General features: G+C 34.2%; 1 protein-coding gene across 1 annotated transcript; it reads left to right on the top strand.

The window, feature by feature from the left end:
• Window positions 1–5,585: 5,585 nt before the first annotated feature.
• Window positions 5,586–27,879, top strand: F7 (coagulation factor VII). The gene is made up of 8 exons (XM_051984228.1): window positions 5,586–5,655; window positions 9,288–9,448; window positions 11,400–11,424; window positions 11,520–11,633; window positions 13,339–13,479; window positions 16,059–16,168; window positions 24,234–24,360; window positions 27,213–27,879. The coding sequence occupies exons 1-8, from the start codon at window positions 5,586–5,588 to the stop codon at window positions 27,767–27,769; spliced, it is 1,305 nt and encodes a 434-aa protein (XP_051840188.1). The 3' UTR covers window positions 27,770–27,879.
• The last annotated feature ends 64 nt before the right edge of the window (window positions 27,880–27,943 follow it).

The raw sequence follows: 27,943 nt of genomic DNA on the forward strand, positions 1-27,943 counted from the left end.
GTCTCTTATCTCTGGAGATCAATCAGCTTGTCTCTCTTGGCAGGGTAGAAGGTTGGAAAAATCTAGTAGTATGTATCCAAGTCTGAAAGTAACTGAGGGGAGTTCTGGCAATTTCTGGTTTTTTTTTTTCTTTTTTCCTGAGGCAATTGGGGTTAAGTGACTTGTCCAGGTCACACAGCTAGGAAGTGTTAAGTTTCTAAGATCAGATTTGAACTCAGGTCTTCCTGACTTCAGGACTGGTGCTCTGTGCACTGCTCTGGCAATTTCTCAATGAGCATACCCCAAGCAAACCTTTGGTGGTAATGTGGAAGCAGCACTTTCAAACCTGCTTTGCCCAGGAACTGAGTGGGCACCTATATGCTATTCCTTTTATCTTGGCATTCGATGAAGTAAGAAAGATTGAATGAGAAAGAATTAAGTCAAGGATGTAACTGATGAATTTAAGTCTAGAAATCTAGTTCTGGATTTGGGTCATTCCTACTTTGGTGAGTAAATATTACTGGATAAGTTTACGCCAGAGAAACAGTGAAGGGAATAACAGAATAGTTAGATGCCAGTAGCAGAATGGCATGACTAACTCTAGAAAGATTGTTAGCAGGAAGAAGGCGGCAAAAGAGACCTATTGCTTTTCTGTCCAGAATATTGGATCTGGTGGCTCAGGGCTAGCTGACTTGAATTCAGGTCTTCACAGCCAAGGTCTCTCTAGTAGTACTCTTACAAAAGCATTCATCACTCACTCCATACACAAACACACACACACACACACACACAGAGAGAGACATAGACATGCATGTCTTATAATGTATATCTTTAAGTACAGTACATTATGAAATAGAAATAAAGGTGAGTTAAAGATGAAATCATTTTTAAAATAATATTTATTCAATGGTATAGGATATATTTTTGCATTTCCCAAAATATTATTAATGATACTATTAGAGCAATGTTGCTAAATATACTTCATGAGATTAAAAAGCCTTGCTATATTATATATTCATTTGGAGGTTATCTTTATGAGATGTTGCTCTATATCTATTTCTTTTATACTAATATCTAATTTTCTCAATATTTTTTATGAAACGTGGAGTCCTACTTTAAATATAAAAGGTTACATTGTAAATAAATTAGAAAAAATATAACTATCAAATCTATGGACAGGGAAGAATCCAAGAATTAACAAAGAAACAAGATATAATGCATAGTTTAGATGACAAAAACATTTTTAATGTTTTTGCAAATCTAATACAAGAAAGGAATTGTTCATTGGAAAGGGGGAAAAATCCTTGAAGCAAAATTCTTTGATAAAGATTACATTCTAAGCCTTACTGACTTTTTCTGCACTATTGGGGACTCTCTTTCAGGAACTGATTCCAATTTATAAGAATAAGAGTTATTGATGAAATTGGTAAATGCTTTTCTCAAGGGAAGAAATCCAAACTAAATACAACTATATGACAAATAAGCCAAATAAAATGCAAATTAAAGCAATTTCTACTTCTTATCCATCAAATTACCAAAGTCAGCAATAAAAGAATCATTATTAATGTTGGACGGGCTTTGGGAAAATAGACACACTGATGTGGAAATTTTGATGGAATTGTGAATAGGTACAATCTTTGTGGAAAGCAATTTGTAACTATGCCTCAAAGGTTACTAAATTGTATATATCATTTGACCCAATGATACTATAAGTAGACCTATATGCCCCCCCAAAAAAAGTCAAAGAGGAAAATATTCTATATATACAAAAATACTTATAATAGTTCCTTTTATGGTGTTAAAAACTTAAAAATTAAGGGGATTCTCAGCAATTGAGAAATGACTGGGCAAAATATGGCACAACAAAACATCATAGGGACACATTTTTCCAGCCTTAGACAAGCAGGGACTTGGTCATAGTTTCACGACCAAGTAGTACTTGTGCAGCAGTGACTCTTCCTGGGTGAAGACCAAAGGAACATCTCTCCCGGATAACACAACCTTGCAGGAATCAAAAAATTGCAAAGTATCAGACAGCAAACACACACACAAAAGCCTAAAGCTTATTTAGCAAAGTCTCATCACCCCCAAATGAGCAAAGCCAACTTTAACCTAAAATTCAAAGTCAAGAAATAGGCTGGAAAATAGTCAACAATGACAAAAGGAACTAATCAGGTGGCAGGAAAAATAAAAACATAAACTTAAATAAAGACAACAATGTAAAAATGCCTGCAACCAAAGTCTCAGAGACAGATGCTAATTGGATCTAAGATCAACAAAAATTCCTGGAAGAGTTAAAGAAAAAGCTAAGAGTAACAGAGGAAAAATTGGGGAAAGAAATGTGAGGGTTGCAAGAAAATTATGAAAAGAAAATCAACAAATTGGTACAAGAGGCACATACATACACATAAACAGTACTAAAGAAAACAAAACCTTACATAGAATTGGCCTAATGGTAAAAGGAGGCCAAAAAAATTCATTGAAAAAAAAGAACTCATTTGAAAACAGAACAGGACAAATAAAAAAGAAGGTACAAAAATTCACTGAAGAAAAAACTCCTTTAAAAGCAGAACTAGTCAAGTGGAGAAACAAAAATTGGACAACTGAAAGCTAGTGACTCCTTGAGATATAAAGAAACAACAAAATAATGCCAAACAGAAGAACAAGAAAAAGAAAAGAGGAGGAAAAAAAGGAGAAAGAGGAGAAAAAGGAAAAGGATGATGAGGAGGAAGAGAAAGAAGTAGGAGGAGGAGGAGTGAAATATTTCATATGAAAAAAATTGACCTAGAAACTAAATTGAAAAGAGATAATTTAAGAATTATTGTACGACATGAAGTTTATGATTTTTTTAAAGATCCTAGACACCATATTTCAAGAAATTTTATTTTTCAATCAGCATATATATTTTAAATGAATCTTATACATTGAGAGTGGTATAATGGCTGAAAAGGATGATAAAATAGTAGAAGAAACTCTTATATCTTAGATCCAGGCAGTAAAATAGGAATTAAAAGAATCCAATAATCATCTCCTGAAAGATCCCAATATGGAAATTCCCAGGAATGTTGTAACCAAATTCCATAGCTCCCAGGTCAAAGAGAAAGTATTGGAATCATCCAGAAACAATTCAAATATGATGGACCCATAGTCAGCCTCACACAAGATTTAGTGGTTTCCATGTAAAAGAAGTAGAGGGTTTCTAATATATTCCAGAAAGCAAAGGAGCTAAGATTACAATCAAGAATAACTTATCCAGCAAAAGTGAACATAATCCTTGGGGGAGGGGTTAATGAATATTTAATGAAATAAAGGACTTTTAAGCATTCTTGAAAAATTTGATTCTCAAGCAGAAGACTCATGAGAAATGTAAAAAGGTAAACATGAAAGAGTAATCATAATGGAATACCATTGTGAAATGATAAGCAGGCAGATTTCAGAAAAAACCTGGAAAGACTTACATGAACTGATACTGAGTGAACAGAACCAGAAGAAAGAACATTGTACAAACTAACAGAAACATTGTGCGATGATTAACTTTGATAGACTTTGCTCTTCTCAGTAATACAATAATCCAAGACATTTCCAAAAGACTCATGATGGAAAATATTATCCACATGCAGAAAAAGAACTATTTTTCTTTCTCACAGCTTTCCCTTTTTATTCTGAGTCTTCTTTCATAGCATGGCCATGCGAAAATATATTTAATATGATTGTACATGTATAACCTATATCAAATTGCTTGTCATTCTGGGGATGGGGTGATGGAAGGAGGGAGGGAAGATATGAGGGAGAAAAAAATTGGGGAACTCAAAATCTTGTAAAAATAAATGCTGAAAATTATCTTTATATGTAGTTGGAAAAAATGCTCAGTAAAGTTAAACTCTTCACATTCCTATATAAAAATATGATATATGTTGTCAGAGCAATTGGAAGTCTACATAAACAGAGAGCACAGGTATGAGTCTATATTGAAATGATCTAAAAAATGTAAAGATGAAAAAAAGATGCATGGGAGAAGGGGAAAGGGAAAGGTAGAAAAAGGAATGAGATGAAGTGGGAGGGAAGGAAGTGCTAAAAGGGAGAGAGTGGATTAAGGAAGGAAGTACTCAGGATCAAAACAGACTTGAAGAGAGACAAGATAGAGAAAGAAAGATAAACAAAAGAAAATGATAACAAAGGAAATACTATTAGTAATCATAATTGTGAAAGTGAAAATTTTAACCCATAAAATGAAAGCAGATTGTAGAATGGATTAGAAACCAGAATCCAACATGATGTTGTGTACAGAAAACACTTGAAACAGAAATACACAGAAAGTTAAATAAAGGATTGGAACAGAATCTGTTTCAGCTGAAATAGAAAAAGGTAGCGGTGGCAATAATCTCAAACAAAGCAGAAGCAAAAATAGACCTAATTAAGAGATAATCAGGAAAAGTACATTTTACTAAAAACTACCATAAACAATGAAGTAATTTCCAAAACAAAAAATTTTAAGTTTTTTTTTGATAAAGACCTCATTTCTCAAATATGAAAGGAAGTAGGTCAGAGAGGCCTGGAGAGATTTACATAAACTGATGCAAAGTGAAATGAGCAGAACCAGGAGATCGTTGTACATGGCAACAAGACTATACGATGATTAATTGTGACAGACGTGGCTCTCTTCAACAATAAGATAATTCAAACCAGTTCCAGTTGTGCAGTGATAAAGAGAACCATCTATACCCAGAGAGGGACTGTGGGAACTAAGTGTGGGCTACAACATAGCATTTTCACTCTCTCTGTTGTTATTTGCTTTCATTTTGTTTTCTTTTCCAGTTTTTTTTTCTTCCTTCTTGATCTGATTTTTCTCGTGCAGCAAGATAACTATATAAACATGTATACATATATTGGATTTAACATATATTTTAACATATTTAACATGTATTAGACTACTTGTTATCTAGGGGAGGAGGTGAGGGGAAGGAGGGAATAATTTGGAACAGAAGGCTTTGCAAGAGTCAATGTTGGAAAAATTACCCATACATATGTTTTGTAAATAAAAAGCTTTAATTAATAAAAAGAAAAAAAAAAGATCTCTACTAGAGTGGAGGAAGAGAAAGAAAGAGGCGAGACACGTATCTGTGTCTGAAATAGAATTCAACACCCTACCTTAAACCTCCACTCCTTCCAAACTTCAAATGACAGAAATCATCTGATTGCAGTGCTATGAATTTTCTGCCCAGAGGACTGAGAAACAGAGAATAAGATAGTACTTATGAGAATTCTAGGTTCTTAGAGGCGAATACTTTTGATTTTATTTAGATTAAGAAAAATAGTGATTTAAATTTGCACCTCCACATTAATGTTAGATAATATCTCCACATAATTTTATTAAGATCTTACCATTCTGAAGAAACTGTGAGAACTAAGCTACTCAATATCCTAAGAGAATGTTAAGTGTTCTCAGAAGTGCAGCTCCCAATTCTGTGTTTGTAAAGCTCTCCCATCTCCCCAGCAATTCTTTATCCCATACACACACACCAAACACCCTTTGAAGTGGAGAACTTTGGCCCAACAGTTCTGTCTGGAATGTCAACAGATAGTCGCCTAACGTTGAGATCTTCATCATGGTTTCCACGTCCTACGTGATCTATTTTCTTGGCTTTACACTCGTGCTTCAGGAGTCTCTGACTGCAGGTATGTTGGGGGAGACATTTTTATTACTAACAAACTTATTTCTTTCTCTACTTACCATATAATTATTGAATGAAGGAGAGCCCACCACGAGAATCAAATTCTGGGCGTTTGTCCTTTAGCACCTTCCAAAAGTTAATCTTTATTCTATGTATTGATATTCACCCACTAGGAACATTTGCTTACAGGAATGTGTATCCAAATGTACCCACAGAGGAAAAACAAACAACCTTAAATGAAGTACTTTTTTTCCTTTTTAACTCTAAATGATGCAGCATACCTGATATCTCATTTAATTTGTGGAAATTTTTCATTGAGAAAATAGAACAAAATTGCGACAAAAAAAAAAATCATCTGTTCTGGTGCCTTTTTCTAAGAAAACTGAAAAGTCAGTCCTAAACTTCCAAACATATAACAGAGAACAAATTAACCATTGGCTGTGTTCAGGGCTCCTGATCTTTCATCACCAGATCTGGAAAGAAAATAGGATTTGTCAATGCTGAGTGACTAAGTCATGGCTTCTTTGGCTTGGAAACAACCCAGCAGACTTACTTTCTTAAAATAGTGTTTTTTATATTTAAGTTTCATTGAGGACCTCTAGGAATAATAACTCAACTTTAAGGTATACAAAGTACTTTCTCTGTAAGAACTAGGTCTGTGATTTCATGAATGTAAGAAACTTTTGAGTAAAATCCCACTGCAATGCAAGTCAGCAGTTCCAAGTTTGGTGTTTGCATACTTCCAGTGCCAATAGGTGATAGAGCATTTATTTCTTCCTTGAAAACAGCAAACACCAAATCTTTCTGTGATTATTTCTCCTATCATGGCTTTCCTAGTTAGAAGCTGTAGTCAACATGTCTTATCAATGATAGCAAGTTAATTAGTCAATAAATATCAATCAGCTTCTCTCTGCCAAACACTTTGCTGAGTGTCATAGGGATAAAAAAAAAAGTGTAGCATATAACACAAATAGACACAATATCGATTAGTAGGTAGTCTGAGTTTTATCCAGGGTTTACCATAATTAGGGTGATTTCATTTATCTTTCTGTGCCTTTACTTCCTTGTCTATAAAATTAAAGACTTCAACTTGATGATGTCTAAAATCTCCTTTCCTCTTCCTCTAATGACCTATAATTTTTCTGAAATATTTTATTTTTCCAATTACTAGAAAGACAATTTTTATCATTTTTTTTTAACATTTTGATTTCCCAATTTTCCCCCTCCCTCTTATCCTCCCTGAGATGGTAAACAATTTGATATAGATTACACATGTGCAATTATGCAAAATATATTTCCATGTTAGAATGAGCTATAAGAAGTCTTTTGTTCCTTTATCTTCAAAGAGCATTCTATCTAGTTGGGAAGACAAAAGGAGCACAGTCTCACTGTACCGTTATATATCAGGAGGCGTATGAATTTAGCAAGAGAACAAGGCAGAGAAGCAATGAATTTTAAAGAAAATAGAAAAGCTCCCTAGTACACTTGGCCAAATGATGTGCTTTTCTATAAGAAACATCCTATCTATTCCTCAAGCAATTTTTCCAGCTTTAAAAGCTCACATTGCTATGTCAACTAAAATAATTAGGAGCAACACATCTTAGAGTACAAGTTACTTTGCAAAATAGACAATAGGATCAAAAATTATAAGAAATGATATCTCAAAAAACAATAAATAAGGAATTCTGAGAAAAACAAACATGCAGAAAGCTTGGTGGATGGTCATGCTAAGTCAGAGTAGGTCAAGAGAGTCATAAATAAAACTAGAAGAACCACAACTAAAGGACAAAACAGAAAAGTTCTAATAGTAGCTTTAGGTCTTACAGGGGTCCTCAAACTACAACCAGTGGGCCAGATGCAGCAGCTGAGGACATTTATTCCCCTCACCCAGAGCTATGAAGTTTCTTTATTTAAAGGCCCATAAAATAAAGGTTTTGTTTTTTACTACAGTCCGGCCCTCCAACAGTCTGAGGGACAGTGAACTGGTCCCCTATTTTAAAAGTTTGAGGACCCCTACTAGGATAATGGGTTTAGAGCTTTAGGGATCAGGTGCAACCCTCTCAGTTTACAAATGAGGGCATTGTGGCCCAAAGTTGTTGAATTACCCAGGGTCACATGGATAATTGAGGCAGGATTGGAATTCAGGTCTTCTTAACACTAGATCCAATATTCTATCCTTTACACTATGTTGAATAGTGCTTATGACATAGGAATTACACAATCAATATCTATCGATTGATTGAAAAATCTATTAAAATGTTTTTCTAGGCCTTCATTTGTGGGAGTTAGGTCCTTACTAGCCAAGGGGCATTATAAGGACATGGAATTTAGGAGTACTCTGCTGGAATGATAGAGGGAGGTAAAACGCAAACAAAGATTTTGTATTTTACAATTCTGAGGAAAGCTAATTCTGAGTCAACACTGGCTAATCAAGGAACAAAACTGGCATGAACTGTATTCACTTATACACCAATGAAACTTTTGAGTGCTTAGGGAAAGGGCAATAACAATAATATCTCACCTTTATATAGCTCTTTGGAGCTTGCATTTATATAGTGTTTTCCTCGTGGTAATCCTGTGAGATAGGGAATATGAAACAACTAAGTGATGTAGTAGATAGAACACTAGACCTGAAATTCAAATCCAGCCTGAGACATTGAGTGACCCTGGACAAGCCACTCAATCTGAATTTACCTCAGTTAACTGAAAGGTATAATGGATTTAATAATAATATCTCCTTTGCAGGATTGTTATAAGGCTCAAATGAGCTAATATTTGCTTAACACAGTGTAGGTGTCATATTAATGCTTGTTCTCATTTCACCCCCCTTATATAATCATTTTAGAAAATGAAGGAACTAGTCTCAGAAAGATCAAGTGACTTCCTCCCCATGTCACATGCTGAATTCAGTAGAATTAGAAACTTTTTTTAGTTTTTATTTATTTCCTTAGCTTCTTCTCCCCTCTAATTGGAAGGATAGAGTATCAAACTCTTTCAAATGCTTTTCTTTATACAGGGGAGAAACTGAACTTTGGAGTTCACTTTACCTACCCTGCATCTGTGGTGTTTTTTCCCAAATCCATAGAACAAGATACTCCCATATCTGGTTGTACACGTGTACACACACACACACACACACATACACCTCCTGCCCAGCTATCTTTTTATTAATTGTATTCCCAGAGAAATGAATATAAACTGTTTGCATTTTTGTTTTTCTTCCCGGGTTATTTATACCTTCTGAATCCAATTCTCCCTGTGCAACAAGAGAACTATTTGGTTCTGCACACATATATTGTATCTAGGATATACTGTAACCTATTTAACATATAAAGGACTGCTTGCCATCTGGGGGAGGGGTGGAGGGAGGGAGGGGAAAAATCGGAACAGAAGTGAGTGCAAGGGATAATGCTGTAAAAAATTACCCTGGCATGGGTTCTATCAATAAAAAGTTATTTTTAAAAAATTGTATTCCCAGAATCTGGTGCATAGTAGGTGCTTAATGAATGCTTATTGTATTAGATCAGATTCCCCAAAAAATGGTGATTTTTGCCTACTATGTGCACATTCAATAAATTTCTCCAGCATGTTGGTATAATAAGGAGGCAAGCCATTCATAGAATTTTTATTTCTCAGTCTTCCTAAATCAGGAGGAAGCCAATGATGTCTTGAAAAGAGAAAGAAGAGCTAACTCTTTCCTTGAAGAGTTGAGATCAGGCTCTCTGGAGAGAGAATGTATTGAAGAAAAATGTTCTTTTGAGGAAGCCAGGGAAATCTTCAAGAACAATGAAAGGACCGTAAGTGAATGACCATCCTGTCTAAATTATTTGATTTATTTTTTTTTGGATTTTTTTCCTGCTTTTCTGTTTTGCTTAGTTTTAAAATTCAATTATGATAAGTAATGATGGTAAGGAACCTGGAGTGACCAGAATTTCCCAGCCTTAGAAGTAGACCAAACCCAAGGGACTTCTCTTAGGGTAGAATTTTATGAGGAACTTTTACCATTATTTACAAATTTTCAAAACTATTTTCTATTATTTTTTCTAACAGAGATATTTACATTTTAGAATGTATCTTTGTCCCTCAGGGGAAATGAACCTTTTCTTTGACCGTTTGGTGGAGAGAGAGAGTAATCCTATGGGATCCAGTAGCAAGATGTAGTAACTTCAAAATCAGTTAACCCCCAACTCCCTATTTAGAAAATGGGTATAAATGTTGGGAGTTTATTCAGCATTTGTCATCTTTGGATAAATTTCAGAAACCTTTCTCTTTGCTTGCTAGAAAAGTTAGTAGCTATCTATAGTTTGGTATCTTTTTTGTAATGGTAAAATAGACTATTTTTAAACGGTGCTATATCTTGTATTAATACTAATACATATTATAACACATGTTTATAACGGGTCAGCAGACTTTCTTTTAGTTATTATTTTTTTTTTTTTTGCTGAGGCTATTGGGGTTAAGTAACTTGCCCAGGGTCATACAGCCAGGAGATATTAGTTATTCTTTAATAAACATATGGAAATCTCCTAAATATTAGCATGTAAATATCTGTTGAATCATATCCATAAGTGATCATGATGATCCTGGCAAAATAAGCACATAAAATGGCATTAAGAAATGTTTTTAAAGAAAATATATTAATTAATTTGAAATCAATAGTCTTGTTTCTTATTATCCTTATTGTTGATTCATTTTAAATTTGTTTCTTCATCAGCTGTGCTTTATGCTATACCTAGTTCATTCATACATATAGTGATTCTGTAAAGGAAAGAAATAGTTTCCTTTTCAAGGCTTTTAGATAGACCTTTTCAAGGTCTTCTGTATGCACATATGCAATATTTTTATATCTATGATCTCAGTAGCTTTGCTATTTTTAATTGATTCAAAAGAACTAGAACCAATAGTTGAATGTTATTAGAAGGTAAATTTGTATTCAATATGAGGGAATTTTTCTTAATAATTAGAGCTATTACAAAATGGAATGAGATGCTTGGTATGATAGCGAGTTTTTTCGCTTAATTTAATTAATTTACTTAACTTAATTTAAGTAATTTTACTTACTTAATTAATTAAATATTAATTTAATTTATAAACAGAGTCTATGCATTGAGCAGGCATCAGAGTAAGTAATCTCTAAGATTCCTTTTGACTCCAGGATTCTGGTATTTTATGATACGTTTAGTAATTCTATGGGATAGGGAAGGCAGATTTTTTATTCTGGGTGAGATTGACAAACATCTACATATACAATGACTCAATATCTCCCAACCCCTTAGAAACAGAATTAAGACTATCCAGCCTTTCTCTTTCATGTGTTCTCTAGTAGACAACAAGGACTCAGGAGGAGTATTCAAATCAATTTGATAAATCATTATTAAGTGCCCTACTCTGTAGAAGGTACAGTGCACTTAGACTGTATTGCTATAAAGGTGAATAACATACAGTTCTTATTCTCAAGGAGATTATAGTCTACTAAAATAGAAGATAAATTGTCCACTTACCCTCTGGGAAGCAATATACTTTATACACATATGTACACACTCACACACCCACAACATCCCTCGTTTCCATTTCTCTGAGCCAGAAAAAATTATTAATATGTCAAAAACTATACCTAAATCTCTATGGCAGCCAGTGTGAACAGAAATTCTTATGTTGCCAGACTAAGCATTTCTCTATATAAAAATGATGAATATTTAATATCCAGTGGATCTCTCCCTTACAAGATATCTTCTCTTCTTTTCTCAGAAACATTTTTGGATTCAATACACTGGTAAGTTGGTCAATGGAATGTCTTTATGTCTTACATCTCTCTCTTATCTACAACCTCCTTCTTAACGAATTCTCTCATGCTCCCTGTTTCTACAGATGAAAACCAGTGTGCTTCAAATCCCTGCCAGAATGGAGGAACCTGTGTTGAGAACTTCCAGACCTACATATGCTTGTGCCTTATGGAGTTTGAGGGCAGGAACTGTGAAATAAGTCAGGCATTATTACCCTAAACCATTGTCTCCTCTAGAAGTGTACCATAGTATGCTCTTCCTTATTTACAGGCATTACCACCATGTACCATCCCTTAGAAGGTTGCTTTCAGACAGTGACCATTATAAGACATGGACAGGATAAAGACTCTGCCAGATGGGGAAAGGAATTTCCTCTTCTGAGATACCAAAGCTAAAGCAAACAATTGTTCCCCATTTGTTTTTGTCAAAACACTGAGGTATAGTGGAGAAAGAAGCTTTGACTTAAGAACTAGAGACTTGGATTTGAATCTTTTAACTAAATGGATAACAATCGCTAAATGATTTAATGGCTCTAAGACTCAATTTCCTCATTGGAGAGGAGAAATATATAATTGTACTATGTCACTGGTTATAAGGATCAAATGAGGTATCTAAAGTACTAAATAAGCATCAGCTATCATTATTAATAATACCATTAATCATTAATATTAATTAATAATTTAAATTAAATAATTCATAATTTAATAATAATGTTATTAATTATTAGCATTAATAATACTAATAATAATATTAATAATAATAGCTGATGCTTATTTAGTACTTTATATCCAATGAGGAAAGGAGAAATATATAATTGTACTATGTACCTAGTTATAAGGATCAAATGAGATAACTAAAGTACTAAATAAGCATCAGCTATTATTATTAATAGTATTATTGTTATCAAGGGAAAAAGATATTATTGTAGATCATTATATCTGGATAAATCAAAGACCTCTTTTCTGTACAGTTATCCCTTCTACATAGTGTACAGCACCCCTCCCACAATCTAAACAATCCACATAAAATTTCTTGACTCTCTCTTTGAACCAGAGAAGAAGTCTGATTTTTTTTCTTTTTTGTTTTATAGCACATTTACAGTACTTATTGTAAAATTTGGGTTAAGTTCTGGTCATAGGTTCTGTCATCTGCTGGCCATTGCATATCATTTGTAGCTCTACAAAACTTTCCAAAATTCCCATTTAATTTCTCTTACCAACCCATGATATCAAAACCACAAATGGGGAAAGTTGTGATGTAGAAGGGATAGCTGTATAAGCAATCTTTTCTCTAAGGAACCTCTTGAGTCCCTCAGTCAAACCAGAATGCTCAGATTTGGAATCATCCACCTGTTGGAGAGGTTCTCATATATAAGCTGTAGCACACTGAGCGTGTTCCCTACCTTGACACCCCCTTTACCTGCAGTGCTCCCATGGCTAGGGAAATATTTTGATCTCTTTTTAGTCAACTTAACATATATCTAAATCTTACCTGAGCTTCATCAATCCAAATAGATGCAAGTGTGTTTGTAAATATTAAACATTTGTTGGAAGGGGTGGAGTGGGAAGCACAGATACAAGACACACCTTGTATGTTAAGTTTAGCTGGCATTATTAACATTTCAAATAAAACAATAAATTATGCCCCAAGGAGTAGCCTTTGCTACTCTCTGAGATAATCATTGCTCACATTGAAAATTTAACAGCCAGCTCTTGACCAGCTGTAAACTGGCTCCAGCATATCCCTGGTTGGACTGCACAAATTCTCAGGGGATAATAACAGTAAATCAGTTCCCTAAAAGAAAATCCATGTGCCTTTTGCTATAAAAGTTTTAGAAGCAACCAAGATACTTCTTTTTGACCAAAGAGGTGTTCTGAACTTATGTATTCCCTTCATGTTCTCAGGCAAAGCCAGCCAGCTCATCTGTGAATTTGACAATGGGGGCTGTCACCAGTACTGCAGTGACAACTCTGAAACCATCCGCAGCTGCTATTGTGAGCGGGGCTATGCTCTGGCTCCAGATGGAGTAACCTGCAATCCAGTAGGTACGAATCCATTTTCAGCCTCCTCGGAGCGTTGTTTCTGCCCATCATCCCTTCACCTAGTCACATTCCCCTTAAGAGCAGATCCCTGGCTGCTTTTTTCTATTAGAACCAAGGAATGGTCTTTGGAACTGAAAATCTGAAAGGGAGCTGAAGGGGTCAATAAATGAGGTGATTTTAGAGAGTTGCCTAGGGGCATGGAGATATTAAGTGACTACTCAGGATCACGGAACAAGATTTGAATCCAGGACCTTCCACCTCTGAGGTTAAACTACCTCTCAGTTCCTTTGTCTTGCTTGAAATTTGGAACTTAGAATGACTGGACTTTTGAGGTTGATACATACCAACAGCTGTCATGCCTTCTTGATGTCTGACCTATCCTATCACCACAGGAAGCCCAGTTCCCTGAACAACTCTGTTGTGTTACTATAGGAAATTAAATGATTCCCTCAGAGTTAATTTTCCACCTATTGTGATGCCATGAGAGTACCCCACTTGTCAAGTCATCACCCAAGCTTTTTGCCTCCTCTATCCCAAATAAAAAAAGCCAGAGGTTCAACTCGGCAGAATTGGGTCTCAGAAGTGCCAAGGCAGGAGTCAGCAGGTAGATGGCAAAGTGAAGTGTTAGACTTGACATCAGAGAGACCCAGATTCAAATCCCACCTCCTATGTTTACTAGCTGAGTGACTGGAAGCAAGACATTTAACTTCTCCCAGCTTCAGTTTCCTTATCTATCCTATTGAGACAAAAATAGCACTTACTTTACAGAAAAGGTTGCTATGAGGATCAAATGAGATTTTATGTATAAAAATGTGTGCACACACATACACACACAATGCTTTGCAATTCCTAAAATGCTAGCTAGAAGTGGTATTATAATTTTCTATGAATAATTATGACATACTATAAAAATTAGAATTAGCATTTCAATTACATTAAAGGTTGAGTTGGCATTTTGGTAGATTAAATGTGGCTAGCCTGCTCATCCAACATTCTAAGTTCCATGTAACAGATTCAGAACACAAATCACTTATAGACCTTCACTGATGAGGTGAAAGGGCAAACCAATCCATCAGAATAGCAATATAATTTTATTATACTAGTGATTATCTGTATCAAATATTGTGCAATTCTCATTTCTGCATAACTTAAGGATGTTTTATCAAAGTTGCAAGCATTGCTTTCTTAGGTTAAAAAAGGAATAGTTTTCCTAGGGAAAAAAAAATTATAAGGCCCAAAGAGTAGAGAGGAGCACTCCGACCATCTGTCCTTATTGGTTTCTCAAGACCATGTCTTACCCCTGGTTTGGTTCTACTAAAAAATTCAGCACTATTTCCAATACATTTCTAGTATTGCACCTGCCAAAGCTATCAGAACACAGCCAGCTCCTGGCTCTGACAGGAGTGATAGATACATAGGAACAGCTCTGTATCTTTCGACTACTCTCTCTATAAATCCTCGGTGCCTTCACCTATTGCTCTTTCCTCAAGCACAATAGAGGAAATAGTTCTTTCCTTCTGCTTCCCTAGGTTCACCATCCCTGCAAACCCAAAAGCAAAAAAAATAGAGAGAGAGAGAGAGAGAGAGAGAGAGAGAGAGAGAGAGAGAGGAGAGATTGCTTCATTAAAATATTATATTTTATATTATTATATATTATATTTATATATTGGGGCAACTAGGTGGTGTAGTGAGTAGAGCCCCAGCCCTGAAGTCAGGAAGACCTGAGTTCAAAGGTGGCCTCAGACACTTAATACTTCCTAACTATGTGACCCTGGGCAAGTCTTAACCCCGATTGCCTCAGTAAAATATAAATAAAATTAAAATATACATAATATCCCTGAGGTCAAGGATTGTCTTCACTTTTATATTTGTAATCCCAATCTTAGTATAGTAAAGGCATCATGAATGTTTTTTATTTATTCTATTAGAGGGAAAAAATCAGTGATAATCTGTACTTCCAAATCAAAAGATGTAAATTGAAGACTTCAGAGTTCCAGAACAACAAATAAAATGTTCCTTTTTCTTTTTGCTTTTGTACTTAATTACATGGGGCAGTTGGGTGGCATAATGGATAGAATGATGGGCCTGGAATCAGGAAGACTCACCTTCCTGGGTTCAAATCCAGCCTCAGACACTTGCTTGTTTTGTAATACTGGGTAAGTCATTTCTTGCCTCAGTAGAGAAGGAAATGGCAAACTCCTTCATTAACTTTGCAAAAAAAAAAAAATCCTCCAAAAGAGATCACAAAAAGTTAGACAAAACTACTAAACAACAATAAATGTGACTGGGTAAATTAACAATTGCACTGGACCTCAATTTCCTCATATTTAAAATGAAGGACTAGGACTAGGTATTAGCTAAATTTCTGACCACAGGAAGGGAAGTGCTGAGATTTTAATTCAGGATTATGCAGTTTCTGAGTAGTGAAGACAAAATGGAGTCTTACCACCCAGTTCTAAATTCACTGCTCTTCCCACTACATTATATTATGCTGCCTCTTGTCAATACAATATGTGACATCATGTTCTTCTATTCCATACAATTAAACTACCAGTTTGTTATTGCTTCATTGTTTCATACAGTTGACTATCCCTGTGGAAGAATGCCAGTTTTGGAAAAGAGAAATAGAAGTATTCCTGAAGGCAGAATTGTAGGTGGTTATGCATGTCCTAAAGGAGAATGTCCATGGCAGGTGAGATCACTAATTTAATCCAAGATTTGTTCCTTGATCTAAGACATCATTCCTCATTGCAAACCCTTTTTATAGATTCCTTAGTGTTTGATTAATTAGGGTTTTTTGACACAAAGTAAATAAATCTCTTTCTCCATCATTCCAACTCTATATCCTTTTGCATAAGTCCATGATCCCAAATCCCATGATAAAAATCAGGCATTTTATTCAGGGATGAGTCATTCTCCTAACTTGCCTTGCTATGACTTAATCTCCTCCCATCCATGGATCCGTTCCTTGTTTTCTTCCCTTTGTTTCCATGTCTGCCCATCTCCACCACCCCTCCTTATAAATTTTGGAGGGTACTATGCTCTTCATAGTATATATGTAGTGTTGTCTAACTAACCCATTCCCAATATGGGTGGGTTTTCAGAACCACAAGCCCTCCTCTCCCCTCTAAATCTTCTATGTCTTTTCTTTCTCTGTATTTGTATGACATAATTACTATTTTGACCTTAACTCTGCCCCAATCTTTCTTTTGAGCTGCCCTATTGTTGATATCAACCTTAAATATATACTATAAATCTCCCATGAAAAAACACTTAAATAATTGATCCTTTGATGTGTTTTCTACAAAGGATCTCATTGAGGTAGTGATCAGTGGACTTTTTCTTTCTACTTTCCCCTCATATTTACTCCAGGACAATTTTCTTGGATTATTTCTTTCATTATTGTGTCAAGGTTCTTTTTTTGGTCACAACTTTCAGGCATCCAATTATTCTTATATTTTCTCTTCTAGATCTGTTCTCTAAATTTGTCATTTTTATTATAAGATATTTCACATTATATTGTATTTTTTTATTCTTTATAATCTGTTTTGTTATTTCTTGATCTCTCATAGCTTCACTGGCTTCCCCTTGCCCAATTCTAATTTTCAAAGAGTTATTTTCATCTTTGAGACTCTGTATCTCCTTTTCTAGTTAACATTTTTTTAATCTTCTTGCTTTTCTTTCATTCATTTATTCATTTTTAATTTTTCTTCAATGTTTCTCATTTGATTTTTAAATTCTTTTTTTTTGAGTTCTTCTATAAATTCTCTCTGGGCAGGGAGCCATTTCACATTCTTTGGGATAGAAGCTTTTTTTACTTCAATGTCTCCCTCTGAAGATGAACCCCAGTCTTTCCTGTTCCCATAATATGTTTCTATGGTGGACTTCTTCTTTTTTTGCTATTTCATTTTTAAAATAAAAAGTATGAGTGTAAACCCCTCTAATTCTGGGATGGAGGAGATGGTGTCTCTGGCTTCACTTCAGCTCTTCCCTCTGACCAAGAACCCCAAGCTCCACCCTCCAGCAAGTGTCTGCAGCATCCCTGCCCCACTTACTCTGCACTCACAGGTGTGCTGGTTCCTTCTCACCCAGGGCCTAGTCTCAGCAGCACAGCTGGACCTGGTGATCTTAATAAGCCAAAGTTCCCTCAATATTCCTGGATCAGACCTGGATTCCACAAAGAAGGAGGTGAAAGTTTCTGTGGTTCCTGCTGAGGCTCCAAGCCCCAGGGTTCCCCATTGGTGTTTCTGTGAAGCAAGCCCAGCAGTGCTTGCAGTTAACATAGGCTAATCCTGACCCTAGATCTTATCTTCCAGGGTTGTATCAAGAGGACTCTCTTCTAGCCCAGGTCTTCTTAATTTTTCACGAATCTGTGTTTGCCCTGAAGTGCAAATTTATTCTGTTTGTGGGAGAAATCAGAAGAGCTTTAAATTCACCAACCTACTGCCCCTTAATAATGTTTGTTATCTAACAAATGTTCAACTGCATGTTTGGACTCTTAAGTTCATGGTTCTCACTCTTTTTTTTTTTTTTTTTTTGAAATAGTACTTTTTCCCCAACTACATGTAAAGATAACTTTCAACATTCATTTTTTATAAGATTTTAAATTCCATCATTTTCTCCTTCCCTTCTTCCTACTTCCCAAGACAGTTAGCAATCTATTACAAGTTATACATGTACAATTATGTTAAACATATTTCCATATTGGTCATGTTGTGAAAGAAGACAAAAAAAGGGAAAAGCAATGAAAAACAAATAAAAACAAATAAAAATAATATGCTTTAGTCTTCATTTAGACTTCATTCTTCTTTCTATGAATATCATTTTCCAACATAAGTCTTTTGGAATTGTCTTGGATCTCTATACTGCTGAGAAGAACTAAGTCAATCATGAGTAATCATCACACAATCTTGCTATTACTGTGTTCAATATTCTGGTTCTGCTGACTTTATTCAACATCAGTTCAAATTCCATTACATTCAAATATTATTCAACCATTCTCCAATTTCCAATTCTTTGTCATCTCCAAAGAAAACCACTATATTTTTGTATATGTAGGTCATTTTCCCTTTTATGATATTTTTTGGGATACAGACCTAACAATGCTATTGCTAAATCAAAGGGTATACACAGTTTGATTGCACTTTGAGCATGGTTCCAAATTGCTCTTCATAATGGTTGGATTAGTTCACAACTCTCCCAACATTACATTAGTGTCCCAATTTTCCCACATCTCCAACATTTATCATTTTCCTTTTCTGTCATATTGGGCAACCTAATAGGTATAAAATGACACCTCAGAATTGTTGTAATTTTCATTTATTTAACTAATAATGATTTAAAGCATTCTTTCATATGACTATAGATAGCTTTAATTTCTTCATCTAAAAACTGCCTGTTCATATCCTTTAACCATTTGTCCATTGGGGAATGACTAGAATTCTTACAAATTTGTCTCACTTCTCTATATATTTGAGAAATAAGGCCAGAGATAGTTGATGTAAAGATTTTATCATCTTTCTGCTTTCCTTTTAATCTTGATTGGTTTTGTTTGTGGAAAAACTTTTTAATTTAATATAAACAAAATTATCCATTTTATATTTCATAATGTTTTCATCTCTTGTTTGGTCATAAATTCTTTCCTTTTCCACATATCTGACAGGTAAACTATTCTTTGCTCTCCTAATTTGTTTATGGTATCACCTTTTATGTCTAAATCATGTGCCCATTTTGATCTTATTTTTGTATACATTGTAAGATGCTAGTCTATGCTTAGTTTCTGTCATACTGTTTTCCCAGAAGTTTTTGTTATATTAGCTTGGCCTACCCTTGAGCAATCTATATTCTTCCAAATGTTTAAATCTACCTTTATTTTCTATCCCGTAATTTTCCTACATTGTTAATTATTTCAAGTAGTCTCTTAATTGATTCTCTAGAATTCTTTAAGTATCTCATATCATTTGCAAAGAGTGAGTTTTATTTCCTCATTGTCTATTCCAATTCCTTCAATTTCTTTTTCTCTTCTTATAGCTAAAGCTAACATTTCTAGTACAATATTAAGAAATGATGGTGATAATGGGTATTATTATTTCACCCCTGATGTTACTGGGAAAGTTTCTAGTTTATACCCATTATAGTTAATACTTGCTAATGGTTTTAGATAGATATTATTTATCATTTTAAATAAAACTCCATTTATTTCTATGCTCTCTAGGGTTTTTAATAGGAATAAATACTATATTATGCCAAAAAGCCTTTTCTGTATCAATTGAGATAATAATATGATTTCAGTTGGTTTTGTTATTGATATGATCAATTATGCTGATAGTTTTCTTAATATTAAACCAGCCCTGAAATCCTGGTATAAATCCAACTCACTCATGTGTGTTGTCCTAATGATAAATTGTTGTAATCTCTTTGCTAATATTTTATTTAAAATGTTTGCAATGATAATTCATTAGGGAAATTGGTCTATTATTTTCTCTCTATTTTTCTTTTCCTGGTTTAGGAAAAGGAACTTGGTAGGATTCCTTCAACTATTTTTTCAAATGGTTTATATAGTATTGGAATTAATTTTTCTTTAAATGTTTGGTAGATTCATTTATAAATCTATCTAGGACTGCAGAATTTTTCTTAGGGAGTTCATTAATAGCTTTTTTAGTTTCTTTTTCTTTTCTTTTTTTTTTCAATTTCTTTTTTAATGGGGCTAAATATTTAATTCTTCTGTTAATCTGGCCAATTTATATTTTATAAATAATCATCCATTTCACTCAGATTGTCAGATTTATTAAAATAGCTCCCAATTATTGCTTTAATTTTCTTTTCATTGGTGGTGAATTTACCCTTTTTATTTTTGATATTGGCAATTTTGTTTTCTTCTTTCTTTTTAATCAAATTAATCAAAGATTTATCCATTTTATTGATTTGTTTTTCCCCATAAAATCAACTCTTAGTTTTGCTTATTAGTTCAATGGTTTTTCTTTTAATTTTATTATCTCTCCTTTGATTTTCAGAGTTTCTAATTTGGTGTTTAATTGGAGATTTTTAATTGTACTTTTTCAAGCTTTTTAATTGTGTTCCCAATTTATTGATTTGTTCTTTCTCTATTTTATTAATATAAGCATTTAGAGATATAAAATTTCCCATAAAATACTGCTTTCCCCTAAAATTTTGGCATGTTGTCTCGTTATTGTCATTCTCTAGGATGAAATTATTGATTTTCTTTGATTTGTTGTTTCCCACTCATTCTTTAGTTTTAGATCAACTTCCAATTTTTAATCTATCTTTCCACTATCCCTTATTACATGCAATTTTTATTGCATCATGATCTGAAAAGGATACATTAAATATTTCTGCCTTTCTACATTTAATGTAAGTTTTTGTGTAAGTGCATGCTGGTGAGAAAAGGTATATTTCTTTATATTCCCATTTATAGTCCCATTCAGAGAAAGGGAAGGAGAAAAAAAAAAGAAGAGGACTGATAAGAAGAGAGGGCAGATTGAGAAAAGCAGAGATCAGAAGCAAAACACTGGTGATGAGAAATAGGATGAAAGAAGAGAGCATAACAGTATAAATGAGGAAAATAGGATGGAGAGAAATACATACTTAGTAATAATAGTTGTGAATGGAATGAGTTCTTCCATAAAATGGAAGTGGATAGCAGAGTGAATTAAAAATCTGAATCCTAAAAGCTTCATCCACAGTAAAAAAAAAAAAAAAAAATTCAGGGGTACAAATCCTGATCTCAGACAAAGCAAAAGCAAAAATAGATCTAATTTAAGGAAGGAAACTACATCTTGCTGAAAGATACCATAGATAATGAAATAATATCAATACTAACCATATATGTGCCAAGTGACACAATATCCAAATTCTTAGAGAAGTTAACTGAGTTGCAGAAAGAAATAGACAGCAGAACTATACTAATGAGAGGGATCCCAACCTCCCTCTCTCAGAGCTAGATAAAATAAACAAGAAGTAAAGGATTAGAAAATTTAGATATGAAAGAATTCTGGAGAAAATTAAATGGTAGTAATTTTTTCATTTTAATGATTTTGTTCAACTGATTCTCAAAGACTCATAAGATCATTAGCTTTCCTAATGCCTAATCCAAATTTTTAAGGAACTTGTTTTTTTAATTAACTTTGATACTTCCTTTTCAATTTGGCCAATTCTACTTTTAAAAGAATTGTTTTCTTCAGTGGATTTTTTCCCGTTTGGCCAATTCTATTTTTTAAGGAGTTATTTTCTTCATTTGCTTTTTGGGATTTTTTTTTAAGCTTCTTGATTCTTTTTAAAAAATTCTTTTGCATAATTCATTTCTTTTCCCAATTTTTCCTTAACTTACTTGATTTTTTAAATTATTCTTTGAGCCCTTCCAAGAGGACTTTTTGAACTTGATACCAATTAACATTTCCTTTTATGGCTTCAAATGTAAACAATTTGATACTGGTATTCTCTTTGGAATTTTTGTTTTGTTTGTTTCTTGTCATCATAGTAGATTTTTATGGTGAGGGTTCTTTTTTTAAGTTAAGCTCTGTTTCTGGGTACAGAGGGCACAGTCCCAAGCTTTCTTGCATTGGAAGCCTGGGGTTTGGTCACTGGCTTTCTGCACTAGGTCCTCTGGGACTGGCAGCTTGTCCACTGCAGTAGGGGGGTCTAGCCTAGTCGCTCCTGTTGTACCCTGATTTCTAGAGTTGGTAGTGTGTCTGCTTGTACTGGGACTAGAAGTCTCACAATTGGCCAGTTGAACCAGGACAAGGGGATCTTGTGTATTTATCTGTGTTGTGACCAAGAGCCTTCCATTGGCTTGTCTGGACACTGCCTGTATTTGGGCTGCACTTCTCTTTTACCCAAGTTCCTAAAGTCATATCTTGGGTTGGGAAATAGTTTTTCTCTGTCTTTTGGTGTCTTTTACAGGCTTGATTTAAAGTTGTTTCCTTGGGGAACTGGGGAGAGTTCAGGCAACTTCCCTGCTTCTCTCTGCCATCTTGAATGGTTCTCATGCTTGTGTGATCCTAATGGCATTTCCCTACTTGATTTTGTGATACCACATTCTCTTCTCCTAAAAATTCTAGATGGCAAATATTTGAGATGAAAGTGATTAAAATAAAGAAGAATTTGAGAATTTAAAGATACCCCTTGAAAACACAGGGATTCTCTGGGATGACAAACCAGAACTGAGAAAAGTTGGGGTGTTGCAAAGTAATCACTGTTGAAAGGGGTATTCCATTTTTCTCTTTTCTTAGAAAAAGGATCATTCTTCTTTCACAAAACAATTAATATGGAAGTATATTTACATGACTGCATATAACCTATGTCAAACTGCTTACTCTGTCAGAAAGGAGGAGAAAGAATTAAATTAAAATTTATTTTAAAAAATTTTAATAATAAAATTTATTTTTCAATTTAAATTTTTAAGTGAATGTTTAAAATTGTCCTTATTGGTAACTGGGAAATATAAAAATTATTTTAAAAAATTAAAAATACCCCCTTCTTCAAATGGGGCATAATTTACTATAGATTCTTCTTTACCTCAAAATCAAATTCATTCTAATGCCTGCATTCTGAGCATCTGTGCTGATCTCGAACTTGTCTTTTTTCTAATCCTTCTCACATTGGACAAAAAATGAAGCCTTTATGTCACCCTCAAAAAGAACCCTTTGATCAAGTGTCCATAGCGACAAGAAAATGAGTTTAGATTCAAAAAACCATTTTGTTTCATCTTAATATAATTTTTCATTTTAGTTGAGCAGCTAATTGGCAAAATGAGTATTATTATGCCATCACATCTTATAGTTTGAGATAAACCATGTAAAAAATTGTTGCTTGTTATATCCATCACCATCAAGACAATCTTTGGCTCTGCCCCAATTGAAGGTTCCTTTCATTACCTTTATTGCCTCCTTCTGGCCTTCTATGGCATAGATTTATAGCTAGAAGAAACTTTAGAATTTTCTAGTTCGTTGCCTTCTTTTTTTTCAGAAAAAGTAACTGAGGCCTATGGAGGCCAAGTGTCTTGTTCAAGCTCCAGCATGTACGAAGTGTCAAGAGCTGGAATTTAAACCTTTCTCATCTGATTCCCAATCTAGTATTCTTTCCAAAACACTGTAAGACTTCAGCATGGACAACACATTTCTTTTCACCTTTGTCTACATTCTCCATCAGAATGATCCCCTATGTGCATTTTTCCCTCAGCTTTGTGAAAGATTTATTACTACTAGATCCAAAGAAAATTCATTTTGGGATCAAGCTCTGAATCAATGAGTTTTTGAACCAATTTAGAAGCATATCAAATCTTTTTGCAGATCTGATGCTGATCCCTCCATTATCTCTACTACTTAAAATAATTCTCTCATCTGTCAACCTTACTGTGTGATGAAGACTTTTCCCCACACTTCCAAAGTTGTCCCTGACATCATTTTCTACCTCCTTCGAAATGAAAGCTCACCATGGCTAACCAGACATCCTAGGCTTCCCTTCTTTCACAGTTTGTTTTTATTGTTTATTGCCAACATGTATTTCCAGAAGACTATTCTTTAATTCTGAGAAAGATCTATTGCTTGTGACAGGATTGATGCTAAATTAAAGTGTGCTGTACAGAATTTGGACAAAATAGAGATTGATGGGGACATCCATACCAATCAAGTCCCATTTTTTCCATTCTAAAAAAGCTAATAAACTCTTGAGAGCATTCTAGAGATTTCTAGGTAAGAAAAAAAATACAATTAAAATAATTTTTTTTTATCTTTGAGCAGGCTCTGATATTGCTGAAAAATGAATTGCTGTGTGGTGGCACTCTGCTTACTGATACATGGGTTGTCTCTGCAGCTCACTGCTTTGATAAATTATCTCGTTTTGGGGGAAGCCTAACAGTGGTTCTTGGTAGGTATTTCCATTATTTTTCTTTGATCTTTATTTAAAATCTTAAATTACAATTAATTTTTAGTTTGCTGTAACAAATAGGATTGTGTACACAATTCACTTTTAGTGATAATTATCGCATAATGGCATTTACCTTATAAACATATGGATTAGGTAGTAGAACTGTCCATCTCTTGCTGCCTTCTTTAGGAATTAGAGAAATAGAATTAGAAGGAGAATCAACATAGTTCTAATTGTCAACAATAAGACTTTTAATTTTCTTGACATAATTAACTACACACAAAGAATATCACATCTATCACAGCATCCTAATGAAGCAGATAAGTATATAATAGCCCCATTTTATAGATAAGAAATTGGGATGCTTGGAATTTATATAGGATTTCCCAGCAATGTTTTATGCAATAATGGAACAGATCTCCACTTAGTACCTCTAAGAAGAAGTTTATTCTTAGTTTATTCAGTGACAAAGGTGATCTAACATTAAGTGATTTGAAGTGCAAGTCCAAGAGGCCTTAGGTATAAGGTTTAGGGATACCAGGAGATAAAGTCAGGATGTCAAAGCAAGCAAGTAGGAAGGCCAGAGACTCTAATTGCTTTCATACTATTCTGAAGCTGCCTGGAAATTTATATTGCAGCTACTATTGCTACATCATTATAAGGACTGCTAGAGTTTAAAGTGCCAGCTGAATTTTTATGGAAATTAGGCCCCTCTGGCTGCTAGGTGGAGAGAGTGCTGGGCCTAAAGATAAGAAGAGTCATCTTGAGTTCAGATCTAGCCTCAGGTATTTATTAAGTATATGACCCTGGGCAAATCACTTAACCCTATTTGCTTTGGTTCCTCATCTGTGAAATAAGCTGGAGAAGTAAATGACAGCCCATTCCAGTATTTTTGCCAAGAAAACCCCAAATGGGATCCCTAAGAGTTGGACATAACTGAAAATGATACAACAATAACTATACATGAGCAGTAATACAAAACACATCCATAACAGTCATGTTGCAAAAGAAAACACAAACCAAAAGAGGAAAAAAAAACAATTTAAGAAATTTTTTTTTTAAAGTATGTTTCAATTTGTATGCAGACTCCATCAATTCTTTCTCTGGAGGTTGATAATACTTTTCATCAAATCCTTTAAAATTATCTTAGATCATTAATTCTATTGCTGAGAATAGCTGTCATTCACATTTGATCCTTGTGCAATATTACTGTTATTGTGTAAAATATTTTCCTGATTCTTTTCACTTAACTTTGCCTTGTCAGGTTTTCTAAAACTATCCAGCTTGTTATTTCTTATAGCACAATACTATAAGCTTTCAATAGAGGAGTAAAAAGATTCACTCCCTTAAGAATAATTTTGCTTCCTTTTTGCTACTAACAGAAGCTTGAACATCATTTGGGCAAAAATATATAAAAATGGGCAGATCAATAGCAGAGCCACCATCTATGGCTTCAAAACTACTTAAAGATACTGTCTGTACCCAAAAATTTTCATGATTTTTCTTTTCCTCTTTCTAATTAATTAGATTAAAAAAGGCATTGTCTCCAAAAGGTTACCACTAAAGTGAATACATATAATATGTAGGCATATGTGTATATATGCATTATATATATATAAAAAGATATATATATATAAAATGTATATACACACACACATATACACATGCATATATGGGTACATTTATATATGTACATCCTATACATAATTTATTTATATAAAAATTGTATATATATGCATGTAATAATATACATATATATTTTATAAACATATAAAATATAAAGTATATTTTTAAATTATATAAATAAAATCCTATTAGCACAGATCAGCTCATTAGATTACCCAGAGACATGTAGAAAGGCTTGAAGACAAAATTTGTCTATTTTGCATCTAAAAAGTGAGTGAAATTTTTTTTTTAATTTTTTGCCTTCTGAACTAGTAGGAAGCAGGGATAAGGGGAGTAGTTGACAGACAAAATCAAGAACTGAAAATTTAAAAAATTAATTAATATTATTTGATTAATTTTTTTAAAAGAGTATGCCAAAATTCTCCTTTGAGCTTTGGGCTGACTGTAACTGCATATAAAAAAGACCCAGAATACAGTTAGGCAGATAGAAAAAATATTCGATTGAGTAAAAATGATTTTCGTGTGCATATGTATATATAAATAAGATATTTGTATACATATGTATGTAGTTATAAGGTTAAGAATAGGGATGGGTGGATAGGAAATAGGCTTATGATTTTTTAGGTTAGTGAGGACTTCCTGTCAGTTTAGGTCAGCATCTTCTCTGCAAACTTATAATGCCTAGAACACAGAGATATCTAATGGCTTGCTCAGTCACACATTCAGTGCATATCTGAGTCAGGACATGAATCTAGGCCTTCCTGGTTCTAGCTCTCTCTCCAGTATACCACAGCCTCTGAGCATATATAATTTTATGCAAATCCAATTCAATGAGCATTTTAAATAATATTTTTCTAATTACTTATAAAGACAATTTTAACATTCATTTTTATAAAATTTTGAAAACCAAAATTTTCTCTCTCCCTTCTTCCTCAAAGGAATTTGATTTATTAGGTTATTTATTGCAATCATGTAAAACATAAAATGCTAACTTTGTTCTAGAAATAAACACAAAATGATTTTGAGGGAGAGGGAATTTGATTAACTAATCATACAAAGGTATCTGCAACTTTTTACCAGAGGAGAATATATAAAATTACTCTAATGTTCTTGAAAGAGATCCTTTCCAATTCATTTACTGTCTAAAGCCTATTTAAATAAGAATGTGTCAAGCTATAGAAACAGAGACTTCTGGCAGAGAAAGTCATCACTTTATTCTCTCCCAGGTAAGCATGAAATAAACAAAGAAGAAGGAACAGAACAAGAGAGTCAAGTTGCTGAAATCATTATTCACGAGCAATATATTCGATCAAAAACCAACCATGATATTGCCCTGATACGTCTACAAAAGCCCGTAAACTTCACAGACTACGTGGTCCCCCTCTGCTTGCCTGAGAGGAGATTCTCTGAGAACCAACTGGCCCTTATCAAGTTTTCCTCAGTGACTGGCTGGGGCCGGCTCCTGGACGGGGGGGCCACATCTTTAGAGCTCATGAGGATCGAGGTACCCCGGGTAAAGACCCAGGACTGTCTCCAGGAAATAAAGAAAACATCCCAAACTCCTGAAATTACAGAGAACATGTTCTGTGCAGGCTTCCTGAATGGAACAAAGGATTCCTGCAAGGGGGACAGTGGAGGGCCCCATGCCACCAAGTACAAGGGCACTTGGTTCCTAACGGGAATTGTCAGCTGGGGGGAAGGCTGTGCATCCGTGGGCCACTATGGGATTTACACAAGGGTCTCCAGATATATTGACTGGCTGAATAAACACATAAATCCCTAAGTCTTCCTTTTCAATTAGTTGACACAAATTCTCTCCTAGCCATTAATAAGCTATCTTTAGTATCTTTGGCATTACCTTATCTGGAATAAAGTATTTACTGTTTGAAATCATTTTTTGGCAACAAATCCACTTATATTATTGTGTGTAGGGATGGGGGTGTGTTTTTGTTACTTC

The sequence above is a fragment of the Antechinus flavipes genome, chromosome 3 (assembly GCF_016432865.1).
Source record: "Antechinus flavipes isolate AdamAnt ecotype Samford, QLD, Australia chromosome 3, AdamAnt_v2, whole genome shotgun sequence".
Taxonomy (NCBI): domain Eukaryota; kingdom Metazoa; phylum Chordata; class Mammalia; order Dasyuromorphia; family Dasyuridae; genus Antechinus; species Antechinus flavipes.

Coding starts and splice junctions, on each gene's coding strand:
- F7 (XM_051984228.1), top strand. CDS start 5,586: ATGGTTTCCACGTCCTACGTGATCTATTTTCTTGGCTTTACACTCGTG. Junction 5,656..9,287: donor TCAGGAGTCTCTGACTGCAG/GTATGTTGGGGG, acceptor TTTATTTCTCAG/TCTTCCTAAATCAGGAGGAA. Junction 9,449..11,399: donor TCAAGAACAATGAAAGGACC/GTAAGTGAATGA, acceptor TTCTTTTCTCAG/AAACATTTTTGGATTCAATA.